At 42.0% G+C, this 25,171-nt stretch overlaps 1 protein-coding gene across 19 annotated transcripts in view; it reads left to right on the top strand.

The window, feature by feature from the left end:
- Positions 1-25,171, top strand: part of nbeaa (neurobeachin a) — an 85,973-nt gene that overhangs the window by 13,002 nt on the left and 47,800 nt on the right. For all 19 annotated transcript variants that reach the window (XM_068716011.1, XM_068716005.1, XM_068716013.1 and 16 more), the window contains exons 2-8: positions 13,651-13,882; positions 16,403-16,503; positions 18,411-18,506; positions 18,775-18,896; positions 21,278-21,404; positions 22,752-22,871; positions 23,981-24,127. In XM_068716011.1, coding sequence (XP_068572112.1) covers positions 13,651-13,882; positions 16,403-16,503; positions 18,411-18,506; positions 18,775-18,896; positions 21,278-21,404; positions 22,752-22,871; positions 23,981-24,127 — 945 coding nt within the window. The remainder of the gene's footprint in view (positions 1-13,650; positions 13,883-16,402; positions 16,504-18,410; positions 18,507-18,774; positions 18,897-21,277; positions 21,405-22,751; positions 22,872-23,980; positions 24,128-25,171) is intronic.

Here is a 25,171-nt window from a genome sequence, read left to right as displayed (position 1 = left end):
AGCATGACGGGTTTCTGTGTGTTTCGTCTGCTTAGAATTAGATTCTCTGGTGGTCTAACTTGACTTATGATTATACGTACAGTATGTGTGTGGTCTTTTTGCACAATAACAAAGTACTAATCATGCTCCACTAACCTCTCCAACCCTACTTTCTATTTGTGTGTGTGTGTGTGTGTGTGTGTGTGTGTGTGTGCATGCATGTGTGTGTTTGTGTGTGTCATTCCCGGCCCTGTCTTATGATGATGGATTACTGAGACTCATTGGAGCTGCTTGCTGCCTCTCTTATCCTCCATCAGCTGTGGCTCAATGGAACAGTACTCTCCATTGTTTCAGCGGATGATGAACGCGTGCACAATTCTGTGTGTGTGTGTGTGTGTGTGTGTACGAGTGCTTACAGTCATGCATGCACACATCCTATCTGCTACAGCACATACACTCAACCGAACCAAACAAACAGATTAGTGATCCTGAGTTGCCACCAGCCTGGCCTGAGTCTGGTCTGCAGGGCTTATCTGCTGACCCTTGAACTTAGCATCAGCTAGTCTACACCTGCCTCATCCCACAGGCAGACACACGAACGAGGGAGAAACACTGACACGCCACACGAAACACATTTTTTTTGTCATCCAGTCAACCAGATTTTGATCCCGTGCACGGGAAGAATCGGGAGCTCGTAGTGACTCTCGGTCACACGTCTCTACTTTCATCCGTGATCAGCCCAGTGAGGTGTAAGCAACATGCAAGATGCCCTGTAGGACTTCACTTCCTGTCAGCTTCTTTGAAACGAGCACATTTGAGATGGCCTTGTTAAAGTATATCAGCCTTAAGTCCTTCCTTCCTTCAACTCCCGTGACATAACACACAGGGATGCCCTCGTTACTTCCTGTCTTGAGGAAAACATTAAAAGAGAGGAAAACTGAGTTGCCACTCGTCCTCAATGGAATGTGCTTTTTTTCCCCTAGTAGAAGAGGGCAAAAAGACACTTCAACACCTCCTCCTACACCTTATGTCTCCTTCGTGCTCTCTCTGTGTCTGGGAGAATTCAATAGCAGGTCCCATTTGTTTCATGCTGTCCGTTCAGTGGTGCCCTCTCAATCACCACCTCTACGTGATGCTATTTTCTCCCTGCCTCGTAGTTTTTTTGCTCAGCTCTTTCTTCTTTCTCTCTCTCTGGATGCCTTGACACTCCTCTCTCTTCTCCTCTAGACCTCTTGTCCCCTGGTGAGAGAAGTTGCCTTTGGTCCTTTTCTATTAAACCATAAGTCTTGAGGTCTTGACACATACCTTTAAAACCATTTCTTGTCTGTTAAGGCCCAGGCATTTCCATGACAGAGGGTAGGTGTTCCCTTGGCTACCATTGCTTTTTGATAGAATTGTCAGTTTTAAGTGTTGAATTATCAATAATCCCATTTTAATTTGTTGATATCCTGCATAGCAAATGGTGATTCTGGAGTATTTTGTTGTGTAATTTTTGTGATTTCCTTTGATTTTGAGTAGATGAAAATTGATTCCAGTGTTTCTAGTGTTATCTGATCATCCATAGTGGTTTCCGCTACTGAAACGTGTCCCAATACTTTTTATGTACCTTCTATTAAACCACGTTTATAACTTCCTTTTTGTCCCCATTTCCTGGAAGGACCCAACTATCACTCGATGACACCGGATGAACTGCAAAAAAACTCAATTGAAAAAAGCTATAGCTTGAATTGCAGTCGTAGATGGATGTAAATTTATTCATGGGAAATTGAAGTGGACTATTAGCTGGGAGGCATGATTCTAAGTCATTTTCCAACACGGTTAGTCTCAAACACATAGTTTCTGTCACTAAATTTAAATGCTAAATTTCTTTTGCAGGGAATATATGTATGTATAGAATTTAAATTAAAATGTCCAACCCTCTTCTAGTTAAAAACATGGCTCACCAGATCACCACCAACATCTAGCCAGTTGTTCATTGTCTGTCCTTCAAGTTTAATAGAAATCTGTAAAGATATCTTTTAGATATTTGGCTGACAGACAAACTATACCAACAAGGAAAAAACACAACCTTCTTCATGTATAATGCCCAACTTTGAACAAACTAGCTGTACGCTGTCATATTTGTTTGTGTATTTGGTAGCATGAATATCCTCGGACATTTATAGAACCTTTTTTTGCACTTGTAGTTGAAAGATGTATTCATTCTTGATGCCTTTTTAACTGCAGTATTTTCTGTCAAACTTCCCAATATGAAATACAACATTTTATGCATATTCTGTTGAGAATCTAGTTTGGTAATGGTGACAGCTGTGTGAATCTATAAACAACGTGCGTCATCACGTGTGTGAGCGAGAGTATCGCATTAGGTGTTTTTTTGGAAGACAAAAAGGGGAAAAAATGTTTTGTTTGTTGCCCAACAGCATGTGACGAGGCTTATTGCTAGATCCGTTACTAAGCCTCTTTGGCCAATCAGGGGGCAGACATTTTAAACTGCAGTTGGATGAAGTCATAGTTGTGATCACTTGGCTGCGATCCTCAATCCCTGCAGTGTGTGTGTGTGCATGCGTGTGTTTCTGACCTGGATTTTTTTTTTCTGAGAATATCAGCGAAGAACAGTACGGTTCTGCTTTGCTGCGGCGCATGCATCTCACAGCTTCGGGATTTCGTGTCAAAGCCATATTTTGTTGTCACAGACTTTTAAGTCCTTGAAAATGTATCACAGTATTACTACAACAATTAGTACACTTGCAGTTTCAGCTGTTTGTCAATGAATTCCACAGCCGTAGTGAAGGATTTCCGCTGTAGATCCTTGCACGTTGTCAGCGGGGAGAGCAGGAGCTGTCCGTTGTGCTGAAAGGAGTCTGCTGCATTTGTCATCTGTCTATCTGTCGTTTCTCTCTGCTTTCACAAGCAAACATTCATACCATCGCTGTTGCAGCGTGTTTTCGTTCTGCCCCGTTTGTGACGTCTGGCCTCACTTTCTTGCAGTCTCCTTTTCCTCTCTTGATCTCTTCCCCTTTGCTGTTCCTCGGTTTTCTTCTTCTTTTCTTCTTTTTTTTTTTTTAAAGCTCCTTCGCCTCCCACTCCAGTAAACAGACTTTTGAAAAATTAGTTTATTTTTTTACATGCTTCTCATATGCTAATAAAATGGTGCCTCATTATTATTGGATTATTTTGGGAGGATTCTCTGCTTCCCACCCCCACCCCCACACTCTTCCTCTATCTCCACGCTTTCCTATTTGTGTGTGCTCATGCTGTCATTCATGTGAATCACTGCTGCTGTGTGTGTGTGTGTGTGTGTGTGTGTGTGTGTGTGTGTGTGTGTGTGTGTGTGTGTATGAGCATGTTAGTGACAAACTGAGTGAGACTGTATGTGAGAATGACTAAGACCTACTAAGACTTTTAGCAATGAATTGTTTTGCCTTTTTCGCCCTTTGAACGCCGAGTATGTGTGTGCGTGTGTGTTATGGCTGAGTTTGTCAAGTGTGTGCGAGTGTTGGTGCGTGTTCGGCTGTATGTGTCTGTACAGTATGTTTTTAAGCTTGCACTTGACGAGCTCTGAGTCAGATGTTCGAGGCGAGGGAAAAAAGGCACACTGAACTGGTCTGCAGAGAAATGGAGACTTGCATAAAGACAGATCACAGCAGGTATTACTGTCTTATCTTGCCTTCTCTCACTCCTCTTCTATCCAGCTCTCCCTCTTTGGTTTCTGGCAGTGTTAATAGAAACTGACAAGCCAATGCATGGGAACACTCAATAGCTTTGCTTCTCTTTGATGTATGTACAGACTCACATTCAACGTTTATTTTTGTGGAAACTGTGCCCAGGGTACAGCTCTTGGCACTGTGAACGCAATTCTCTGTATTTTGAATCTAATGGAACTGCAAAGCGTACAGTTATTTGCTAAATTGGAGGTAGCAGTTGCTTGATTGGAATTTGTCACCCTCGCTGCACAGCGCCCTTGACAGGATCACACGAGCTGATTGGAAACGAGCCTTCCTTGACAAAGGACCACAATATTTATGCATAAATGACTTTCTCCATATGCCACATCAAGCCATGAGATGGTGCAGTCCGGAATAGCAAATTATTCATTCAGTGCTTCACGGTGTTGCTGGAGTTTAGACCTCTTCATGGCACACATATAAAACATATTTTTAGCCCAACGTATGGCTCTGTTCTACGTCAATTATCGATCAATTTGACATACAATTTGCAATTCAGTTCCTATTTAGTTTGCAACTTTCCCCAAGAGCTTTTTAAAAATGTATGAAGAAATTGATTTAATGATTTTGCAGATTTACAGTATTTTTTTCTTTGATGTTTTTATTATATGCATTAATGCAGAAGTCATGCATATTCCGTCTTGTGATTGGCTCAATGCATGGTCTCTTTGAACTATAATTCTCCTTCTACCGCTGACAAATGACCCTGATGAAGACCCATACATTGTCGGTCTCAACGAATTAGTGATTTTAAATACATATTGTCATGTAAAATGAAGACATTTTATTTTCGCACAAATGCTACAGTTTGAATTGGATTCTTTTTTGAAGGAGACTTGCACTTCATATTTTTTTAGACCATATTCCACCCATGCAGTGAGCCCTTCACAAGATGGTATGAGCACAGTACACAATGAGGTCTATGCTTATGAAGGAAACAAAAAAAACAAAATTGTATGTGGGAAAAAAAAAAATGCAAATCCTTATCCAGCGGATAAGCACTCTAAACCAAACCTTTAGCCCGGCTTATTTTCTCCCATTTTTCTGTTTTGGCTCCGTGATTGGATGGCTTATGTGTGAGAGGGAAGTGAGAGGGATGAGAACAGTGTTGATGTCAAAGTAAGAAGTGTGGTTGCTGCATGGAGCTGCTGTATGTGGCTGACGAATCTGCTTGTAATGAACTGCCATCTGCACCCCTTGGAAAATGTATAAAGAAAGCAACGTGCTTGTTCTAGTTTCTGTTGGCCGTTTGAACACTGTGGGTCTTGTCTTCTGATGTTGGATAACAAAAGTCGAGTATTAACAACAGCTTTGTGTAGGGGGAAGATGAAAGGAGGTCCAGACTCATTGAGAGTGGTCGGATGAAGATCTGTTAGTTTCCCAAGATCCATAAGCCTTACACATACAATGCAACCTTGGGCAACCTGTTTTAATTTTTTACAATTAAAAAACCCAAAACATATTTCCAACATTAGCAGGCACTTCAAATAAGACCATGAGTCCACGAGAGATGGCCATGCTAGTAGATCCTTTGAGGCAAAGGGTTGCTTTGAGCTACATGCTAATGTTAGCATGCTCACAATGACGGTGCTAGCATACTGACGGTTAGCAGACCCGATGACGGCGCTAGCTCGGATTGGTATAACCAAAGGTATCACAATTCAACCTGAAGGAAACATGAACATTTTGTGCCAAATCTATCCAAGGCAATCTATGCATGAAAAAAATTGCTGATGCTAGATGAAAAGTCAGGGGATCACCAAAGTCAGTAGGGTTCATCCTCTGCGGACCACAAAAAGGCTGTGCCAAATTCCATAGCATTTCATTGAATAATTGTTTAGATATTTCAATCTGGACCCAAAGCGGTGGTCATACATTACCATCTCCAGAGCGTGCTAATAAATGCTAAGCAGTTTTGTTTATTATGCATTGTCTGTACATGCAGTAACACTCATTGTAGATATGGCAGACTCCAAGCACACAGTGGTTTGTTTCGTCTCAGACTTTGTTCGATCAAATCGCTTTCATGTCACTGAGGAGACTTTACTGCCTTGAGGGATCTGTTGTTTTTTGTAGTGTATCTGGCAGACTGAAGACATGTGCCTGTGTCACTTTATGTTAATGTTGTGAGTCTAAAAAGCTTGCGAGTTCACAGGAGTGACTGAGATATTGTTTGACAGCTAAATGAAATTACATGTTCATAAACATTTGAGCATAGCATTTAGAATTTACTCTTAATTGATTCATCACACATCTATAATGTAACTTAGCATTGAGTATGTATCCTTCCATAATGCAAAGTGCTACTCTCTGTCAATTAAAACATTTTTTTTTTTACAGTTTGTATGGTGGGGAAATTAATTTGTGGTCTACATCAAACATTTCTTACGAGGTTCAGATATTTATACATGCCCTCACCACTACCACACACACACACACACACACACACACACACACACACACACACACACACACACACACACACACACACACATGCACACACTTATATCCCCAGTGTGTATTTATGTAATTATTGTAATTTTGCAGTGTCGGATGTGTGTGTTGAAACCTTGTTTTTCTCTACTTACCTCCTAAAACTGCTCCGCTGTGATTTCTGCAGCGTACTTGACTTCTCTCTTCCTGTAAAGTCTAAAGTGAAAGCCCTACACTTCATGCAGAAAAGCTCTTAACTACTCCGTACTCTTATGGCTGATTACGTTTATTTTGCTGACTCGTGCGTGTGTTTTGAGTATGTGATTGTGACGTTGTCGCTCTGAACAGGGTTTCGCAAGTGGGGGCTGTGTGTCGTCCCATCTGCCATCTGTGCAGACACTGGTACAAAGGCCCCTGGGAAATGCAGTCCGGGGGGCTCCCCCCTCCTTCCTCTGTGTCTGGAGGCTACACTCAGTCAACATGTCATTGTTGATCACCATCGCAGAGACAGAGACACATGCGCTGCCCTTTTCGACTGCGACTCTCATCCCCAACTTTTTCTCTCCCCCTTCTTTACTGCTTTCCAACTTTTTCTATCACACTAACTTTCACAGAGTTACTAACGTAGGGCTTCAACTAATCCTTTTTTATATTATCCACTTATCTAATTATTATGCTTTTTAGGATTATTAAATTAATCATTTAGTTTTTAAAATGTGCAAAAAAAAAAAAATCCATTGAGAAGTCCCAGAGCCCAAGATCTTGAGATTGCCTATTTTGTCTGTCTAAAACCCAAACATATTCAGTTAACTATGATATATAAAAAAGAAAAGAAGCAAGCATTTGTCTGGCAATCAGTCTAAAAATATTCAGATTAGTATCATGTAATCCAATGAAAGGTACCAAATCTCTTGACAGTTTTACATGACAAATGACCTAAATCATCATCTGACGATTTTTTGTGGATTAATCAATTAATTTTGTTAATTAGTTTCGGTGCCAAATGACTCTCTCGATAACAGATATTGCCTATATCTTTTTTTGTTTTGCTCTAAATATTCCTGTCGCCCTCGTCTTTCCAAAAGCCAGTGAGCCCTGATAGATCCTCTCTGGAAAACCAAAGATTAGGAGAAGTTTATCCTGAATATGAATCTCAGCCGCTGACAGAATTAAACTGCTGCTTTTATCAATGCTGTTGACCAAAAATGAGGTCATGCAGAAAACAGGATGTGGATTATTGAGTGTTTTAGTGGCCAGTTTAGCCCCAATGTAATCCATATCTTTTTTTAGAGATTTGCTGTGGTCATCATCGAGGCACTAAACCCTCCACTGCACATTGTGAGGCTGTGGGCAATAAAATCGCCCTGATAAGAAAGCACAATAGCATTCAGCCGCCGTCTCGCCCTCATTGTCTTTTTTTCACTCCACACACACACACACACACACACACACACACACACACACACACACACACACACACACACTTTCTCGGCACTGTTTTCTCTTCTCACCAATCGGCCTCGCCCTACAGTTCACACCGTTGACTCTCCTGTTTGTTTTTCTCCCTTTTCGTTTCCCTCTCTCGTTCCCTGTTGTTTTTATCTCACTCTCCTTCAATTCGGCTCTCCTGCTCTCTCTGTCGAGCACTCTCGGTGAAGCGTTAAGTGTATAATCTGTGATCTCATGTCTAGATGGGCCTCTCGTCTCCTCACTCGTTCAGCGCACAAAAGGGACTGAATGGCCGCGGCTCTCTCAGGGGGACACAAACGTAATGAGCTACACAAGCACACAGCTAACAAACACGTGCACTTGCCTGCGCCTCTCCAGCTCACTCCCAGGGGCTTTTGAAGTTGCATATTGATGATGCCGGCTCCAAAGGCTCAATTGAATGTGCAGAGGCAGAGGAGGTGGCCATTGACTGTCCACTCACCTCTCTGACCTGTCATCTCTGACGGCAGTAATGAGCAACAGGTGCCTCTTTTTGCCACGTTTTGGCCGTGAGAGTCATCCAATATTCAACAGTCAGTTGTAGTAATCAGCGCAGCGTAATGGCTCGTTTGATGTGCCATCACAGCACTATACATAATGGACTGTGGTGGGTCTGTGTGAGATTGTTTTCAAATGAATAATGATCATTTTAATTAATGTAGACCCTTTCAGAGTACTACTGAGGAAGTGGAAATTAGGTTAAAACCAACAGTATGAATAAAGGGTAATAGAAATAAAAAACATAAATTAACAGGTAGGGAACCAATGGTAAAGAAAACAGGCCTCTTCCACGAAAGATAATTTAACGTGTCATAGTAGGAAAAAATACAGGTGTAAATATATAATGAATGGTGGCGGAATCCCATTTATTTATCATGGGCCTGGTATTTATTACGCTGGTTAAGTGCGATGAAAAAAGCTCTCGACATGAATCAGACAGCATTTCTCAGATTGGTCAGGATTGTCACACTGAATTACGTCAAACCACAAAATAACTTTTAACGTATTTTAAGGTTTAAAATATTTGTGTACCTTTACAAGTTACCCCTTTTCTGGTGCAAAATAAGTAGTGAAAATGTAAACTCTGCATGGCTATATATGTTTAGCACAGGCAAAGTTGAAGGAAGTGAATGCTCATTTCTAACAGTCCCAGTGATTTTCTCAAACCGGAAAACAGTGAAAGTCCTCACAAGAAAAAAATGTCAGCAATGGTTGTGACCTCTTGTGGTTTTACAAATCACTAAAACGTGATTTTGTTTAATGCCTACAATGATAATAAAGTGTCTTATCTCTTAAATAATCACTGTTGTCTCGCAAAAGCAAATGCGTAAGTACTGTGACATTGCTATAGCATTATAGCAGGAACACGTCTTACAAAGAAGGTAAGAGTGGAGGGTCTTCACACAGCATCATCTGATGGCGTTGTGGACATAATGGAGCATTTAGCAGCCAAAGAGACGGATATTTCCCTGAAGGGTCAGTAGAGACCAGCATGACTCCGTATGTAACCGCTGGATGTGTCAATAAGCAACTGGTTGCCAGCTATTGCGGGTTTAACCACAGTTTAGGCGGCAGATTATAAATCACACCCTCCTTTTTTTTTAAGGTAATGACAAATAACCTATTTTGTTGTTAAGGTATCGAGACTTTTTGGGACAACAACAGCAGACATTTTGACTTGACGCAGGTGTCTATTCAAGTGGCCCAGTAAGCCATGACAGTGTGACAGCCAGCATGCACAACACCGGGACCCTGGCACTGAAGCGGCTTAGTGGAAATCCAGCCATCATTCATTTTTATTTATTTGCGCCTGTGCCTCTCGTCCTGTGACATGTCAGAATGTCTTCAGGGGAAAAGGAACTGTTTCTGAGCAGCGTGGCTGGTGAGAAAGGAGTCAGATGCACAGAGGGAGTGTTTGTTGTACCGACCTCTTATGAGAGCTGGTTTTGGCAGGTCGAGTTGCCGGCTCATATAAGCTCTTTGTGGTGTGAAGACCCCCCGACACAGCCAGAGTGATGCTGAGCTTACTGCCAGCTTCCTCCTGGGTCTGAATGAGCAGCACTGCAAAGCTGGTCAGAATTAGAAATCACAGCGAGGAAAGGTACAGAGCTGATACTTTATACAAAGTAAGAAATATCTAATGACTTCATAATAACCAATGTCCACTAGACAATACAAGTAGATTAGTCGTCAGTGATGAATCCAGTGGAAGACATTCTTACATTTCAGACTGTTGCTGAGTGTTTTAAGGTCAATCATGACCACACTTGATGCTCTGAAGCAAGAAATACAGATGTATGTCTCGTCACAACACAAGGGGGATATTAAATTCAATATTATGTAGTCTTGAATGTGTTTTGTTTATTTGCAGTGTGAGCACAGCTGCCTATTCTATGTACAGGAGGCATATAACACGCAGACACACATTCATATGCATCAGCACAAACACGTCAGTGTGAACCTGTCAAATGTTCATAAAACCCAAGAGGAACATCGATTCCTTTTTTTTTAAGGAATAGAACATACAGACATGAGCGGCACTTGGGGAGCAATCATTGTCACAGTGCTGCCAAAACAAATGTCTTCAACCACTTGCCAAGCAGACAGTGAGGTCAGTGCTCACATTGCCTCAGAGGAGAGGAGGGGGGGGGTGGCACTGCCAAGCCCCTTTATCCTAAGGCGAGTGGCATAATGTGGGGCCCTGTTTAAGTGTGTGTGTCCTTTACCCACCAGGGTACGTGTCGCGGGCGTAAAGGCCTCTTGTGCGTGCTCATTGATGTGATTGCTCGTCCCTTTTGTGCAATTCTTTTTCCCCCCAGTGGGCCCGCTGACGCAAAGACGAGGGATGGAAAGCGACATCGTGGACACGCAGGGTTAGGGTGAAGGACGAGATCGAAAGGTTGCGAGTGTATATGCAAAACAAGCATGTTCCCTCGTAAAACTAATTAGTAATCTTTTGTCCGCGTGCAGAGCGGCAATGATGGTGCCACTTGAGTGCGCTCAAGTGTGCTCAAGCTGCTCGTGATCAACCTTACTGCCATCTAGTCAGCATGTTTGTTTATACATCAATTAAAAGCCCTACTCGAGCCAATAATGGGTGCGGAAATGCTCCATCATTTTTATGGAAGCCACTTAAAATGGAGAACATCTATTTGATGGAGCGTTTTCATATCGGAGAATATTTTCCCCCCACATCCTTTTTCTTTATTACAGCTCTTTCTGTCTGACTGTCCTTTCCTCTTCAAGGCTGCTCACCTGACGTTCTCGGTCCAGGAGGCTCTTCTTGGCAGTGCCCCCCAGGCTTTAGTTGCCTTTCCAGATATTGTTTCTGTTAGAAGAGAGATAATAATTATCTGGGCACTTCCTTCTTTTCCTCCCCCCTGTGTGTTCCCGGCACTTGCCCTCCTTTTTTTTTCTCCGCATCGTTGGTCATGAGACCCAATTTGTTGCTGTCGTTTGCATCACCTCTCTCATCTTGCTGTGATGTTCTGTACACGGGGTAACAAGTGTGAACTAAGAGAGATTATGCTTGTGCTGTACATGTGTAGGTATGTCCTGGGGATGTGTGTGTTCCCGCGTTGGAAGTTGCTGCGCATCTGCTAGTTTCTCCAAAGAATACCCTCGCTCTCTCTCTCCTCAAGCTTCCGCTGCGTGGTATATATCGAGCACCTTCAGACTGGTAGCTTATAGAGATGTTGTAGGACGCAGCGGTCCCCAGCGGGCTCTGTAATTGGGAACCTCAGAGGAGAGGGGGAAAATTCGATGCGGGATGAATTAATTCTTCCCCCTTTTATTCCATGCCTTGTTCAGAGGTCCTCTCTAATCTGTGCTAGTGCGTTTCGCAGAGTGCACTGGATCAATTCACTTCACTGAGAGAGAGAGAGGGAGAGAAAGAGGGGAGGGAAAGGGATGAGGCGCTGGTAGAAGAATATGGAGATTGTACACTTTTAATACGAGGTTCAAGTCTAAAACCTGATCAATCACAAGGTGACATGAGGTAAACTTGAGGCGAGAAAAGGCCGCCGACCCTCGAGGCTTAACCCTTAAACTTTAAGTCTCACTGGGGCTGAGGCCGAGTCTGTCGATAGGCCAACATGTGATTAATGCCGGTGTTGCTAATGATTGCTGCAGCTAACGTTCAATTTTATGTCAATACTATTGTATATGACCCTATCAAAGATGCCATCGTTTGCTCTTGAATTTTCTTTGTTCTCTTGCAAGGTGCTCCAGCATGCATCAGTGCTGGGGTCAGTTTCTTTCAAGCAAGACACGTTTCCATCCTAATATAGATTTACAGATATCAGATTTTTACAGAAATGTCAGGTCTAAGTCACATAAAACCATAGGCTGTATTTATATGAATACGACGTAGTCACAGTGACGTCACCCATTGGTTTGAGGGCTACGGTTTTGATGCCTAGAATTAGGTATTTTGTCTGTCGCCATCTTGATTTTTTGCAAAGGTGACATGAGAGGGTAGAGCTAAATACAGCCAAATGCTGAATAAGAATTTTTTTAGACAACCAAAATGTTACAATTAACTTTCATGAACTGAAAACACGCTGTGAAAGGGTAAAAGTTGACCGTACAAAGCCGGGACAGCAGCCTGTCAATCACAAGATAGCCCCGCCCCAAAGCATACCCTGCGTTATGGTCTATTTGACTCTACATTGAACATATTTTACAAAATGAACGCCACGCTGTATTGAAGAAGACTTGAAACTAGCGATTGAGACCATAAACTCATGTTTACAATGTTTACTGGGCTTACTAAGCTTTCAACCACCGTCCAACGATCACCGTCAGCGGAAGGAGTTTACCCAGTTGTCAACAAAAACATCTCATCATCTCATTAAGAATAACTGAGAGTGCAAAGACAATATTGAATGAATTGCCAGCTCTAGTTGGACTTTTTTGTTGTTGTTTAAATGTTGTTTAGTCACACGCGGAATTAATTATGAAGCAATAACCCTTTTTTGAAAACAGTGAAGCTTCAGTTTTCATTTATGACTGGATGCAAAGATGGCCGTGGCCCGGCATATATATCACTGGCACCGACACCACTCGTACCCTTGTTCCCTTCGGATAGCAGGAGACCACTGTCTCCTTCCTCTCATTGTGAAACATACTGACTGTTCTTGAGTTATCCATCACGCTCATCCTCACTGCCTGTGTGTCCGTGGTCACAGTCCAACTATGTCTTTTGTTTTTGCTCGTAATCTTTTTGTCTGCTATAGCGTCTCATAACCTACTGCGTGTTTCTCTTCCATCAGATTTAATAACCTCAATGGTGGGTCTCTTAGCTTGGTGGTTGCCATGGCTACCACTTCCTGGATAGTGTAGTATGCTGAGGATGAGCTGCGTGGGTTTGCTTTGTGTTCTTGTCGTGCAACTGTGTGTGTGTGTACGTTTGTGAGGCTTAGTGATATGACGGCTGTAATTTCACAAGTAATTTCAGCGCATCAGCCATTAAGAGACAGGACATTTGCACTTGATTTCCAAAATGATGATGTCCTCTGACTAATGCTATCTGAGAGGACACAAACCGAAATGTGTGTTAGTCAGTGTCCGTGTTTGCCCGCGTGGCTATGTGTGGATCCGAGGCAGTAGAAGGGGGCTAATTTTATGCCTGCTGTATTTTGAGAGTGATTGCAGTTCGCAGAGGAGATGTGCTTTGCGCCTCACATTAAAGAGAGAGCAGAGGAGATGTGCTGTGTGTGTACATGTGTGTATGGTCAGATGAAGGACATTTATTTGTTGCAGTATGTGCGGCCCCCCGGCAGAAGAAATGCTTCCCTAACCCGTAATCAGCATCCATCAGACGCCGGGCTTACCTCTGCTACAGACAAAAGGTTAAATGCTTCACTAAATCATTTTATCTCTCTCTCTCCTCCCACTTTCTTCACCACCCCTTCTTTTTCCTTCCTTCCCTCCATCCTAACACTGGCCCTTTCCTGCCCTTTCCCCTTCTCCCCTTCCTGTCTCCTCCATCCTCCTCCTCCCTCTCCCCTTTACCCTCCTCCAGCTGGTGGGTGGCGAGTTTGACCTGGAGATGAACTTCATCATCCAGGAGGCGGAGAGCATCGGCTGCATGGTGGAGTTGCTGTCCCACTGTGAGGTGACGTGCCAGGCCGAGATCTGGAGCATGTTCACCGCCATCCTCCGCAAGAGCGTGCGCAACCTGCAGACCAGCACCGAGGTCGGCCTCATACAGCAGGTGCTGCTCAAGATGAGCACTGTGGACGACATGATAGCAGGTGAAGCAGCCGTCCATTTATGAGCATTTACATAAAGACACTGAACGCACAATGGCAGAAAAAGATATGTTGAAATGCAGATGTGAACACAGCCATATGTGAAATTACAATATGATCTTAATATCGTAGCACAATCTCACTGAATAATATATGAAATGATGATGACCTGCATTACTGCACACATGTTGGGAGACAACTTTTCTGATTTTGATGTATCTTAAGTTTCAGTAAAATGTTAATTCATTAGCCTTCAAATTTAATTTTGAGCTGTATTTTAACAAATTATTCAATCTGAAGTAAAACTTTAAAGACAGTTTTACTAAAACGATGTTGAAATCATCACGTCTTGAGACAGTAGCTGAAAATTAAAGCTGTTTCTGGTAGAGGAGTAATTAACTCTTTTTTCTTTGTGCAAACTGGTGGAAGAAGCGTTTGCTTTATTTACTTTTGACCATTTATCCTTGTGGATAAGAAAAACGTTCACGTTTACTTTTTTTCTCAAAGTCCATAGTCAATATTTGAAGCTTTCTTTCACTCAATTTTGATTTTTTTTCCTTCATAACAGAACTATTTAATGTGTGAGTGCTTGTTTGCCCTGCAGTCAGACATCCTTAAAAAGCCGCTGGTGCTGCAGAAGCAGAGTTATGACCCCAGTATGTCTCCGTGTGCTGCGGTTTGCACGGAAGGCTTTATTGCAAAACAGCACATACACAGCCGTCTTTTTACATGATCATATTGACCTTGACTTCCCTTTAATGATTCCTTGGAGTGCATGTCCTCTCCTTCCCTCCTCCTCGGTGTCCTCTTTGTCCTACCAACCGCTGCAGGATAATGCGCTTTATACCTTCTATGACTTATTACTGCTCACCACAGCAGAGCATATGCCGCTTATGTCAATTTAGTGCCAATTCTCACAGACTCCCCTTCTGAACCGTGATTCTAACACTTTTTAAAAGCTATTTAAAATGCCCTACTTGGATTGATCGTACCAAAAACAGAGCTTAGGGGTTTTGAATCTAGGACATTGTGTATTGCGTTTTTCCTCTCACACCAAGCACCTCGGTGAGCTAGCCTTCTGCTTTATTCCCTGTCGCTGGGCTCTGGCTAATGAAATACTGTGGGAAGACTCTATTCATATCCAGCAGGCCTAATGGGGAAGAAGAGCCTCTGTAAGCAGATTGCCTCGCTCTGAGAGGACCGCGCTGTGTAGCCATATCACACTGATCTGTTGTGGCTGTTTAAAGTGAAAGTCAATGAGGCAGTCAGGTCATTTTGACTAAACAAATGTCTTTTTAACACAATGTACTTTTTAATTATCTGTCTGAATATTTAAAGGGAAAACTTTTGAAAACTAGTTTTTGTCAATCTTATGACATCTAGTCATTGTCGGTTGTTAAAATGTGAGCAAAAACTGGGAAAATAGACTTATTTGCTTTCTTGGCAAGAGTTGAGATGAGAAGAGTGATACAACTCTTAATGCCTGTATGATAAATATGAAGCTAAAGCCAGCAGGAGATTTGCTTAGATTCCCAATAAGACTAGAAACAGGGGGGGAAACAGTCACTGGTAAGCCAAGACATGTTTTTTATTTTACATTTCCCCATGCTTCCAGTCCTATTCCTAAGCTAAGCTAATCACTTGCTAGTGTACCTTTGTATTTAGCATACAAGCAGAACCTACGGTGGCCTTCAGGTAACGTAAAGACAGTGTTTGGTTTGTCCGTTCTGGGCTACTGTAGAAACATGGCGGTACAACATGGCGGACTCAATGATAAGTATCTGCTACCTGTGTAGATATGTAGGGCTCATACTAAGCTAACAAAAACACAACGATTCTTAGTTTCAGGTGATTATACGCTAATGAAATCGTAGTAATGAATATAATTTTCCATTTCTGCGAATAAATCCCCCTAAATCCTACGCATTGGTCCTTCAGATACATTTAAAAAGAAAACAATACCTATGCAGCTTTTCCGTCCTGGACATTAACTGGACAAACAATATTGGACTCCCAAGACCCCCATCACAGTATATACAGTACAATTTTCCATAAGATTTAATAATATGAGTATCTGGTTGTTTAGTGATACAGTGTATAGTAATACATAAACATTCATTAACAATCCTTTTGTAAACAGTATGCAAGCTTGTCACTGTTGTTGGTATTAGCTTTGTTTACCTATAGTAGCTGGGAGTGTTTGGCCTTATATTACCTGAAGTATTAAAATCAATGTAGAAAAACACAACAAGAATTGACATCGTGATGTAGACATTCAAGGTATTTAGTGATGCTGAGCACAGCAACTCTGCTCCAGATTCAAAATTGCGTGTATTTTGTTTACAGCGGAGGGGCTCTAAGTACTTTGAACACGATTGCATTTTGACTGCAGGCATTAATGACCTCACCTTATTTTATCAGAGAAGTGGGCTGACTCACAAACACACTCAAAAGAACACACAGATATACTGGTTGTTTCTGCTCTCCTGGCTCACTATCTGCCTCTGTCTTGTGTGTCCTCAGACCTCCTGGTGGACATGCTGGGAGTCATGGCTAGTTACAGCATCACAGTGAAGGAGCTGAAGCTGCTCTTCAGTATGCTGAGGGGAGACAACGGCATCTGGGTAAGTTGGTGGACATTTAAAAGAGTTTCAGATTGTGTGGGCTTCAGTTTGTTGTGATTGTCGTAATGACCACAGTAATATTGAAGACACATTCCCATCTATCAGCTGCTGGGCAACATAAATAAACATAGTAAAATAGTGGAAAAACATCATCATTATATTTTATGTATATATATAAGTGATCCTACCCCATTGCCATATTTTGTAGTCAAAGTAAAAGCAACATTTCAGTCCAGATTCATTCTGGAAAAGGCCTAAATCAATGATTATTGTGTACATATATCTGTTAATGTGTTTAATGTTTTTAATCGTTTTTAAAATCAAAAGAGATTCAGGATTTCATATTGTCTATTTGCTGCAAAAAACACATTTCACTTTTTCCGATATGCCAGTATTCCACAATTAATAGTCTGGGAAGGTACATTTAGTTTATACGAGATTAATTATACAGCATGAGCTTGTTTGTATGTCATTAGTCTGGGTGTCACTTAATGGGATGGTTGTGCTAATAGACAAGAATAATAGAGGATGGGTGTGTATCTCTCTGTGTATATTTGGATTAATTTGGGAGTGTATGTCAAGACAAGGGCAATTTAGCTCACGTTTAACTTTTTTTTCCCTCTCGTAATCAACATTATTAATGCAACAGAGGTTTGAGTGTGCTGTTTTTGTTTGAGTGAAACCAGCAGCAGCAGGCTAATCAGCGGTGAAGGTGAAACACTGAATACAGTATTGTTTTTCTCCAGGTGAGTCTCTTTGGGAAGCTTCTCATTTCTTAAGCAACATCCTGCCCAATATTCACTCTCTATATCCACCATCTTCTATTACTAACATCCAAGCAGCTCCACAGCAGTGAATGCATTGCTCAAGGGCTCATTTTCTCTCTTCTTCCCCTCTGTCAGACTTTTACCAGGTGAATGGAGATTCCATTCGGCCACAACGTCTCTTTGTCTCTTTGCACAGCCGAGAAACATTTCTTATTGTGTCCAGCCAAATAGGCATTTTCTATGGTTGTGGTTACAACAATAGTTTGATTTGTATGTTTTCTCCCTCACTTAAACCTCATGAACCACTCTTACACCTGCTTCAAGCATTCATCCTGAAAATACCCAACTTTACACTGTTAATTGGAGAATTTTTGCCCAAATTATTCCTTAAAAATGGAGAGAAATAGACCTATCAGGTGCTGATTTGTGCTTACTTTTTAAACCTACAATGCCAGGTTTACTTTAACTACCTCTTGATGAGATTAATTCAGGAGTTGAGCGTGGGGAGCGCTTAGTACAAATTCCACTAACAGTGCTACTTGTTGTTGTCATCCCAACTGCTCCCTGCAGTTTGCTGATTGGCCAGTCACAGAGTGTAGCTGATGTTTTTAAACCAAACTGTGCACATTTGGGACGGTTCTGTAAATCTGCTCTCTTGTTGGGTTAGTGTACTGGCTGTGCGATGCCTCGGCAGCTGCTGGTGTCCACTTGCCAAGTCAATAACACCCTCGGCCCCTTCTCGTCAATCTCCCCTCTACTCAGACTCCAGGACAACCACAATCAACAACCTCTGGTCACTGATCAGTGGTCCATAGCAAGCCCATCATCCATCCCTTCAGCTCTCTCTCTGTACCTCCTCTGTCTACTAAACCACCCCCCCTCCCATCCACCTCGCTCCTATTTCCCAGTCTTTTCCAATTCCTCCACCCCCAGCAGCCTCCGTCTCTGGAGACAGATCGATTAAGGGTTGCCATGGTATTGATGAGATGTTGTCCGGAGAGGGCGGACGTGATTGAAGAGTTATTGATCCAGTGGGGTTGTGGTAGAGATGTGATGTCACACAGAATCCCCCTGTTTCCTCAGATGGCACCTAATATTTACACTCTCTCCTCTCCTCTCCTCTCTTCTCCTCTCTTCCAGCCAAGACATGCTATCAAGCTCTTGTCAGTGTTGAACCAGATGCCTCAGAGACATGGTCCTGATACCTTCTTCAACTTCCCAGGACGCAGTGCAGCGGTGAGACTGACTGATACAACAAACACAACAGACACCTGAGCTTCATTATCAAAAATATGCCAAATTTAATCTTTTATGCACCCAAATTGCTAAAGAGCCCTTCATGGCATCCTTTGTTGCAGTCAGTCAGCAAATCTTAATTGGCACTTTGCTTCATCAGTGCAAGGAGTTGAATGGTGAAATGTGAAGTAATGACTAACTGAGTGGTTTATTGATTGCTATAAACATTGGCAAGAGCTGAACTGAAGTGTTTATGCTCCTCCCACAGGCCATAGCATTGCCGCCAATTGCCAAATGGCCTTACCAGAACGGATTCACTATCAACACCTGGTTCAGACAGGATCCACTCAACAACATCAATGTGGATAAAGACAAGCCGTACCTCTACTGGTAAGTAGAACGCCGTTCACCTGAACTATTATGTAATGAAAATAAAATCCTTGTAATGGGAACTGAAACCATCTTAGGAAATCTACTCTTTACCACTTTAGCACCGTCCGAATATTTCTATTGGCTATACATATTTCATTTCTTTGCCTGTTTTGTTGACCCCATGACATGGCATATTTTTGCCAGCGCAGTTACAGAGGAATCAAAAACATCAATGTTAAACATCAGGTCTTTGTGTCAATCCCTCAGGATCCCAGATGAAGGGCTTCTTTGTAGACTCTCCATTTTCAGCACTTGTACAGAGGAAAAAAAGATTGGAAAAAATAAATCAGAAGTACCAGTTTTTCCACCGACTACCCAATGCAGCACAGCTTTAAGAAATTGTACTTGTTATGTAAGAAGTTTACCCCTTGTTGACCGTACACACTGCCTCTCTTGCTTCTGCCATCACTATTGATCCAGGCAAGCAAAAGCACACAGCTGAATTAAGTAGAAGTCAAAAGGCATTCTGGTTAAAGTAAGAAGAAACTAAGTGAAGTCAACATGAATGACCCAGGTTTAGGGTGAGTGCACTGTACTTAATCACAGTGCGAGAAAGCTGCAGACTCTTGCTCAGGTCGAATAATCTCCCACATAAGCTGTCAACACTGGACAGGGTAGGTGATTTAATACTTATGTACAGGTAACCAAAGGTTTGCTTGCTGATGCATTAGGATGTGAGGGTTGCCATGATCAAAAGATTTGTTTCAAATGGCCGCAACAGATTTTAAATCCTCACATCTAAGAAGCACTATCCAGATAATGTGTGGCATTTATATATATATTATATGTGAGGTAAATTACTTTATCAATACATTTTTTAATTGACCAATTGTTTCAGCGCTACCAAAATTCAATTTTCGGGAGTGTTAATGTTCTCAACTGGTTTCACACCATCAACCAAGGATCTGTTGGCCTCAGACACAGAACTGATCACATGGCTGACAGCACCGTGTACAAGATTAAACGTTTCTGAACAAATCTGGTATTTCAAACTTTTCTGCAACTTCTTTCTGAACAATAAATTCAGCGTAATTGTCAACATACCAAGAGTTCCTTAACAGACACATGATGAACATTTGACTCATTAGACTGAATGACACAGAATGGAAGTTAATAGATAAACAGATAATGAATTAGAACATAACTTTAAATGTCAAAGCACTCCATTATGAATGTGCTGCTGGGCGGACGCCCCCGCTCGTTGGGCAGCTCCGGACCTCACTGGCCTTGACGTTAGTGTTGTAAGTGCAGGCCGTTAGCCACTATGAAGCTTCATTAGCTTTGACCTTTCATTTAATTGAACTTCTTTACTCCGCGGCTCGGCATCTTCACTCCACCTCTTCGCTCTGTGACGCTAACCGGCGGCGTCCTCCCGTCACCTCTCTCCTCCTCATAGTCAAGCATTAATTCGTTATGAGCAGAAAGTTTTTGCTAAAGAATTGGAGAGCTACCCGTCTATAGGAAGGATCTGTTTATTCTATACCATCACAGGGATGAGCTCTGATCATGAGAAGCGTCAGGACGTAATCCTATTGCCTTAGTAACAGCTTGTCAAGTTGTCATGGTAAGTGTGGAGCGAGAGCGTGAGGGTGCCCCCCCCTCTCTCCTCTTGCCCTGGTCTTATCATCCTCGTCCAGATGCAGCTGCTACTCCAGCCGCCTGTCTCATAGTGGCCTCCGCAGCAGCATGAAGGCCGAGATAACGCACCATGTTCTCTTCTAACATGCACCAGGGATTCACTTGAGAGGGATTTATATCTGCTCTCTGGCTCTGCTATGTGTGTGATCCTTCTGGGCCTATTTTAGAAGTGATACGTGTGTTGTTGTTTTCGTGAAGAAGCTTAGCCGTGAGACCGGGCTTTTACGCGGAGGTTAGCAGTGTGGGGAATAGAAACACTATTTGGGGGAATATGGAGGGAAGGGGTTTAGGAGTGTTTTTTTCCACAAACCTTTGAACTGGGACCCCCTCGTGCTGCTGCAAAGAAAATACTTTTTATGACTGGTGTTGGCTTAAACAGTGCAATATGTGATATTTAAGGTGCCTTACTTGTGTCTTGGTTGAGAGGATTTCTGTTGGTACAATTTCGAAATGTAATTCATTTGACAAATGTTTGCTGTACTTTAACACTCCAAATTAAAAAATTGGAGTCATTCATTTTGACTCAAAACAAATGAAACTTCGTGATGAACATGTAATTTAGTCATACAGAAGCTCAAATGTTGCACCATTTATTAAGGAGCACCATTATTAGTTTTTATTTAGAGCCATCATTTTTCAAACACAGATCTTGAATTGATAACAAACTGACATTAGTGTAACTCTGTCTGATTCCTCCACAGCTTCCGCACCAGTAAAGGAATAGGCTACTCCGCTCACTTTGTGGGGAACTGTCTCATCGTGACGTCGTTGAAGTCAAAAGGAAAAGGCTTTCAGCACTGTGTGAAATACGATTTCCAACCCCGCAAGGTAAGAATGCACACACCAGCCAAATCACTCAACTGACGCATCTTTAGTCAGTGTAGACTTTGGTAACCCGGTGCCACTTGTTAGACGAGAGAGAGCACCCGGAGTGTGTCGCTGCTCTCTCCTTCCATCTATCCTTGCACTCACTAGGAGTGTTGATGAGTGGAGATAAGGCCTGTCAATTAAGACCTGTACACTGCCCCACTACTGCATTGTCAGCATTCTGCTACTGTTCTACACACACACACACACACACACACACACACACACACACACACACACACACTTGCATGCACACGTAAACACACATTCACTTGATGAGATGGCCTTCTGCAGTATTTGCTGACCCAGTAGAATCTCTGCACTGCCTAACAAAGTTCCCAGTGGTTTCATTTGATCAATTTATAAGTGACCATGTCTCACAGCATTTTGTCCACCGTGTGCATGTGTTAATGTTTGTGTGTGTGTGTGTGTGTGTGTGTGTGTGTGTGTGTGTGTGTGTGTGTGTGTGTGTGTGTGTGTGTGTGTGTGTGTGCTTGCACACACATGTAGTATTGTCCACTTCTAAATTATGCATACACCAGCAAAAAATTCTAGCTTTTCCTCCTCCCCCACTGCAGTTTTTCTCTGCATTTCAGTCCCCGGGGAATCTGTGTGTATTGTCACCAGGGAAGATGCTTTCTCGACACGCACACATATGTACACATACACACGTGCACTCTATTAATGGTATATTAAAGTGAGCAAAGGAGGCGGAGGAGAGTTCTGGTGAATGTATGATGTTAACACATTGTAATCTTTCATGCTGGTTAACCCTCTTATAGAGAGCTAATGCTGTTAGAGGATGCATTCTCAGTGTTGCAAAGACATGAGGTTTACCCAAGCCGGACATCTTGATACAAACAAACAGTTGTACTAAAAAGTCTAAAATGAATCATTGCATTCGATAAGTGGAAAGGTGAAAACACATTTCAGTAGTTTAGTCAATATAATGAATCATTGAAAAGTGCAATATACAAAATGATTTACAAAAACAATAAACAGTACACACAATGTAAGGCAAGTAAATACCTTTGAGATACATAAGGCAAAGAAATGCATTAGGACAAAAGGAAAAAAATAAATCAATTAAAACAGTTTACATCAAAAACATCAGAATACCTCAATGAACACAATAGTTCTGAAGAGAAACATCCAGTTGTATGGTTCAAATATAAAAGCCTGAGGGAAAACAAATTATGTTATTCTTTCTCATTCTTTAATTTGGTGCAGTGTTGCATATTAATTTGTTGATTTTTGGTTTTGATTCATGATCTTGTTTCTCTCTGAATCTGTTTTTGTGTTTTCCAGTGGTACATGATCAGCATCGTCCACATCTACAACCGCTGGAGGAACTCCGAGATCCGCTGCTATGTCAACGGTCAGCTGGTCTCCTATGGTGATATGGCCTGGCACGTCAACACCAATGATGTAAGATATTGGCTTATTACAGAGTTATTAAGTTGTTATATGCACTGATCTTTATGGAGAATAACTACATTAACATTTCGGAAAAATACTCTTGAGGACGAAGGAGGCGGTGCAGAGTCAGTTATGAATATTGAGTTTCTTATTCAACTGCTTCTGGTTCAATTTGATTTTTGCAACAAAATAAGATCTATAATTCAGATGTTGCTTTCGTAAGTTTTGCTCCAAAAAATTCCGGTGTTGGCCTGGCGCTACACCGCCCTCCTGTCGTGAGATTGGCAAACGTTTGAGGTTTGCCCTCTGCGTTCATCAGCTGGGGCAGAGTTGCCCTTGGGCCCCGTTCCAGCACCGCTCGCCCAAACTCCAACTTCCAACTTTTCCATTTAGCAGAGGACAGGTAGCCCGACCTCTCTCAGTGGCTGCAGCGCCTTCATTACACTTCCTTCCCCTGTTCGCTTTTGACATTGCTGCAATTACCTAGAGCCGGTGTTATCCTCTGAAAGAAATCCCTTGGCCTTGGGGTAAAATGTCTTTATAGTTCACACAGCTCACCCGAAGACAAAAAAAATAACATACAGTACACGAGTGACAGAACAGGTCTGGAAATGTGTTGATGCTATCAGGGTTTGTTTTGTCCTGAAGGCTGAAGATACAACATATTTCATCACTTCAAAAGAAGCAGAAGCGTAAAGATCTCATTGTGATAAAGGGTGTCGGAGGGATGGAGTAGATGAAAGGCGAGTGGACACAAAGTTATAGCAGGTGATGGCAAAGGTGAACAGAGCGATTAGAAGCAAGCAGCTATCAAAAGTTCATCCGCCTTTTCCCCATTCACTGCAGAATACCACATATTTATGACCAGAGATTAAAAATGAATAATTAATAACTCTTGAGACATCTTAAAAATGTGATGATCAACAAACTTTAATTAATCTTTTCTTCTCAAAGGTGTTAATGTGTCCTGACACTGAAAAACACACAATGTAGAAGTTTTAGTGTTTAGTGTAAACAGTGTCTGCTCCTGTACTTCCAAACTCTCTTTGCAAGACAGCTCTGAGAATCAGATGTTTGATATGATAGCTAATGCTTTCTTGTGTTGTGCCCTTTTTCAGAGCTACGACAAGTGTTTCTTGGGCTCATCGGAGACGGCAGATGCCAACAGGGTGTTTTGTGGTCAGCTGGGAGCCATTTACGTTTTTAGTGAAGCGCTCAACCCAGCTCAGATCTTTGCCATCCACCAGCTTGGCCCAGGATACAAGGTGAGACAGTGTGCACGTACTTCCTTATCACCCACCGTACTGTGTATTCTCTGGACACTTTACTGCGCATCAATGTCATTTGGCAGGAAGAATACCCTGGCAACCTGAGGATTTCATTGTTATTTAATGCTGTCTTTGCCCGTTCAGCGAGAAGAAGTTGAGGCCATCAATCATTCTTGGGCTGTCGAACACAGAGATAGCCTGTGTATTGGTGCCAGGGTTGGTAGCTTGAGTTTTTATTGTCAGTTGACGTATATAGTGTAGGTTTCACATCCTGTGGACCCTCTTTTATAGTGCATTAATGCTGCAGCATGAGTTTTATGACAAATTGGTGTACTGCTTTTTGCGTAGGCCAGAGCAGCGGTTGAAGAGCCCTTCATCAACACCACTCGTCATGTTCCAATTGTGTTCATTTGATTTGATTTGATTTGATTTGATGTTTGGGAATCACTGGACTGGAGTACAGTATTTAGTTTGTGAAAGAAGCTTCCTTTTTAGGATTAATGTGTGAAGTAAAAGTCTACTTTGCAAAGCTCTAAACAACCTTTTTTTCCAACAAGAACACAGAGAGAAATTCTGTGTACAAGAGGCAGAGGTAATCAATATGTCAACCATAGTTTCACGCTTATACTGTAACCTTGATGCAACATATTTTATTGCCAAAAACCAAGCTTTGACAGGGGGCTGTCTCATCTGGGTAATCTAATAGGTGCAGGAACGTTTTTCATTTCGATTAATTCTGCTCCTGTCAGCCGGAACATCATCGCTATCGGTGAGCTTTTCTAATTCAGTTTCAAAAGAGGCAGCTCTATCTCTATAGATCTATCTATCCATCTGTATATCTTTATTGTGCTTTATTGTGTATTGTGAATTTATTTATATATATATATAAATTCTCAATAATGGATCATAATGTCGTGCAGCTGAAAGACATGTTGTGAGTGAGGGCCGTGGCTGACGTGACAAACTCATTTTCTGAAATCTTATTGGCTACCTAGATTTAAATGCCTGCACTCTTTTAATGGATCCCTGTCACAACATAAA

This window comes from Cebidichthys violaceus, unplaced genomic scaffold, assembly GCF_023349555.1.
Source record: "Cebidichthys violaceus isolate CVI_PGR_0920_01 unplaced genomic scaffold, fCebVio1.0.p SCAF_20, whole genome shotgun sequence".
In the NCBI taxonomy this organism is placed as follows: domain Eukaryota; kingdom Metazoa; phylum Chordata; class Actinopteri; order Perciformes; family Stichaeidae; genus Cebidichthys; species Cebidichthys violaceus.
Note: the sequence above shows the minus strand (reverse complement) of the source record. Positions and strands in the feature narration are given on the sequence as shown.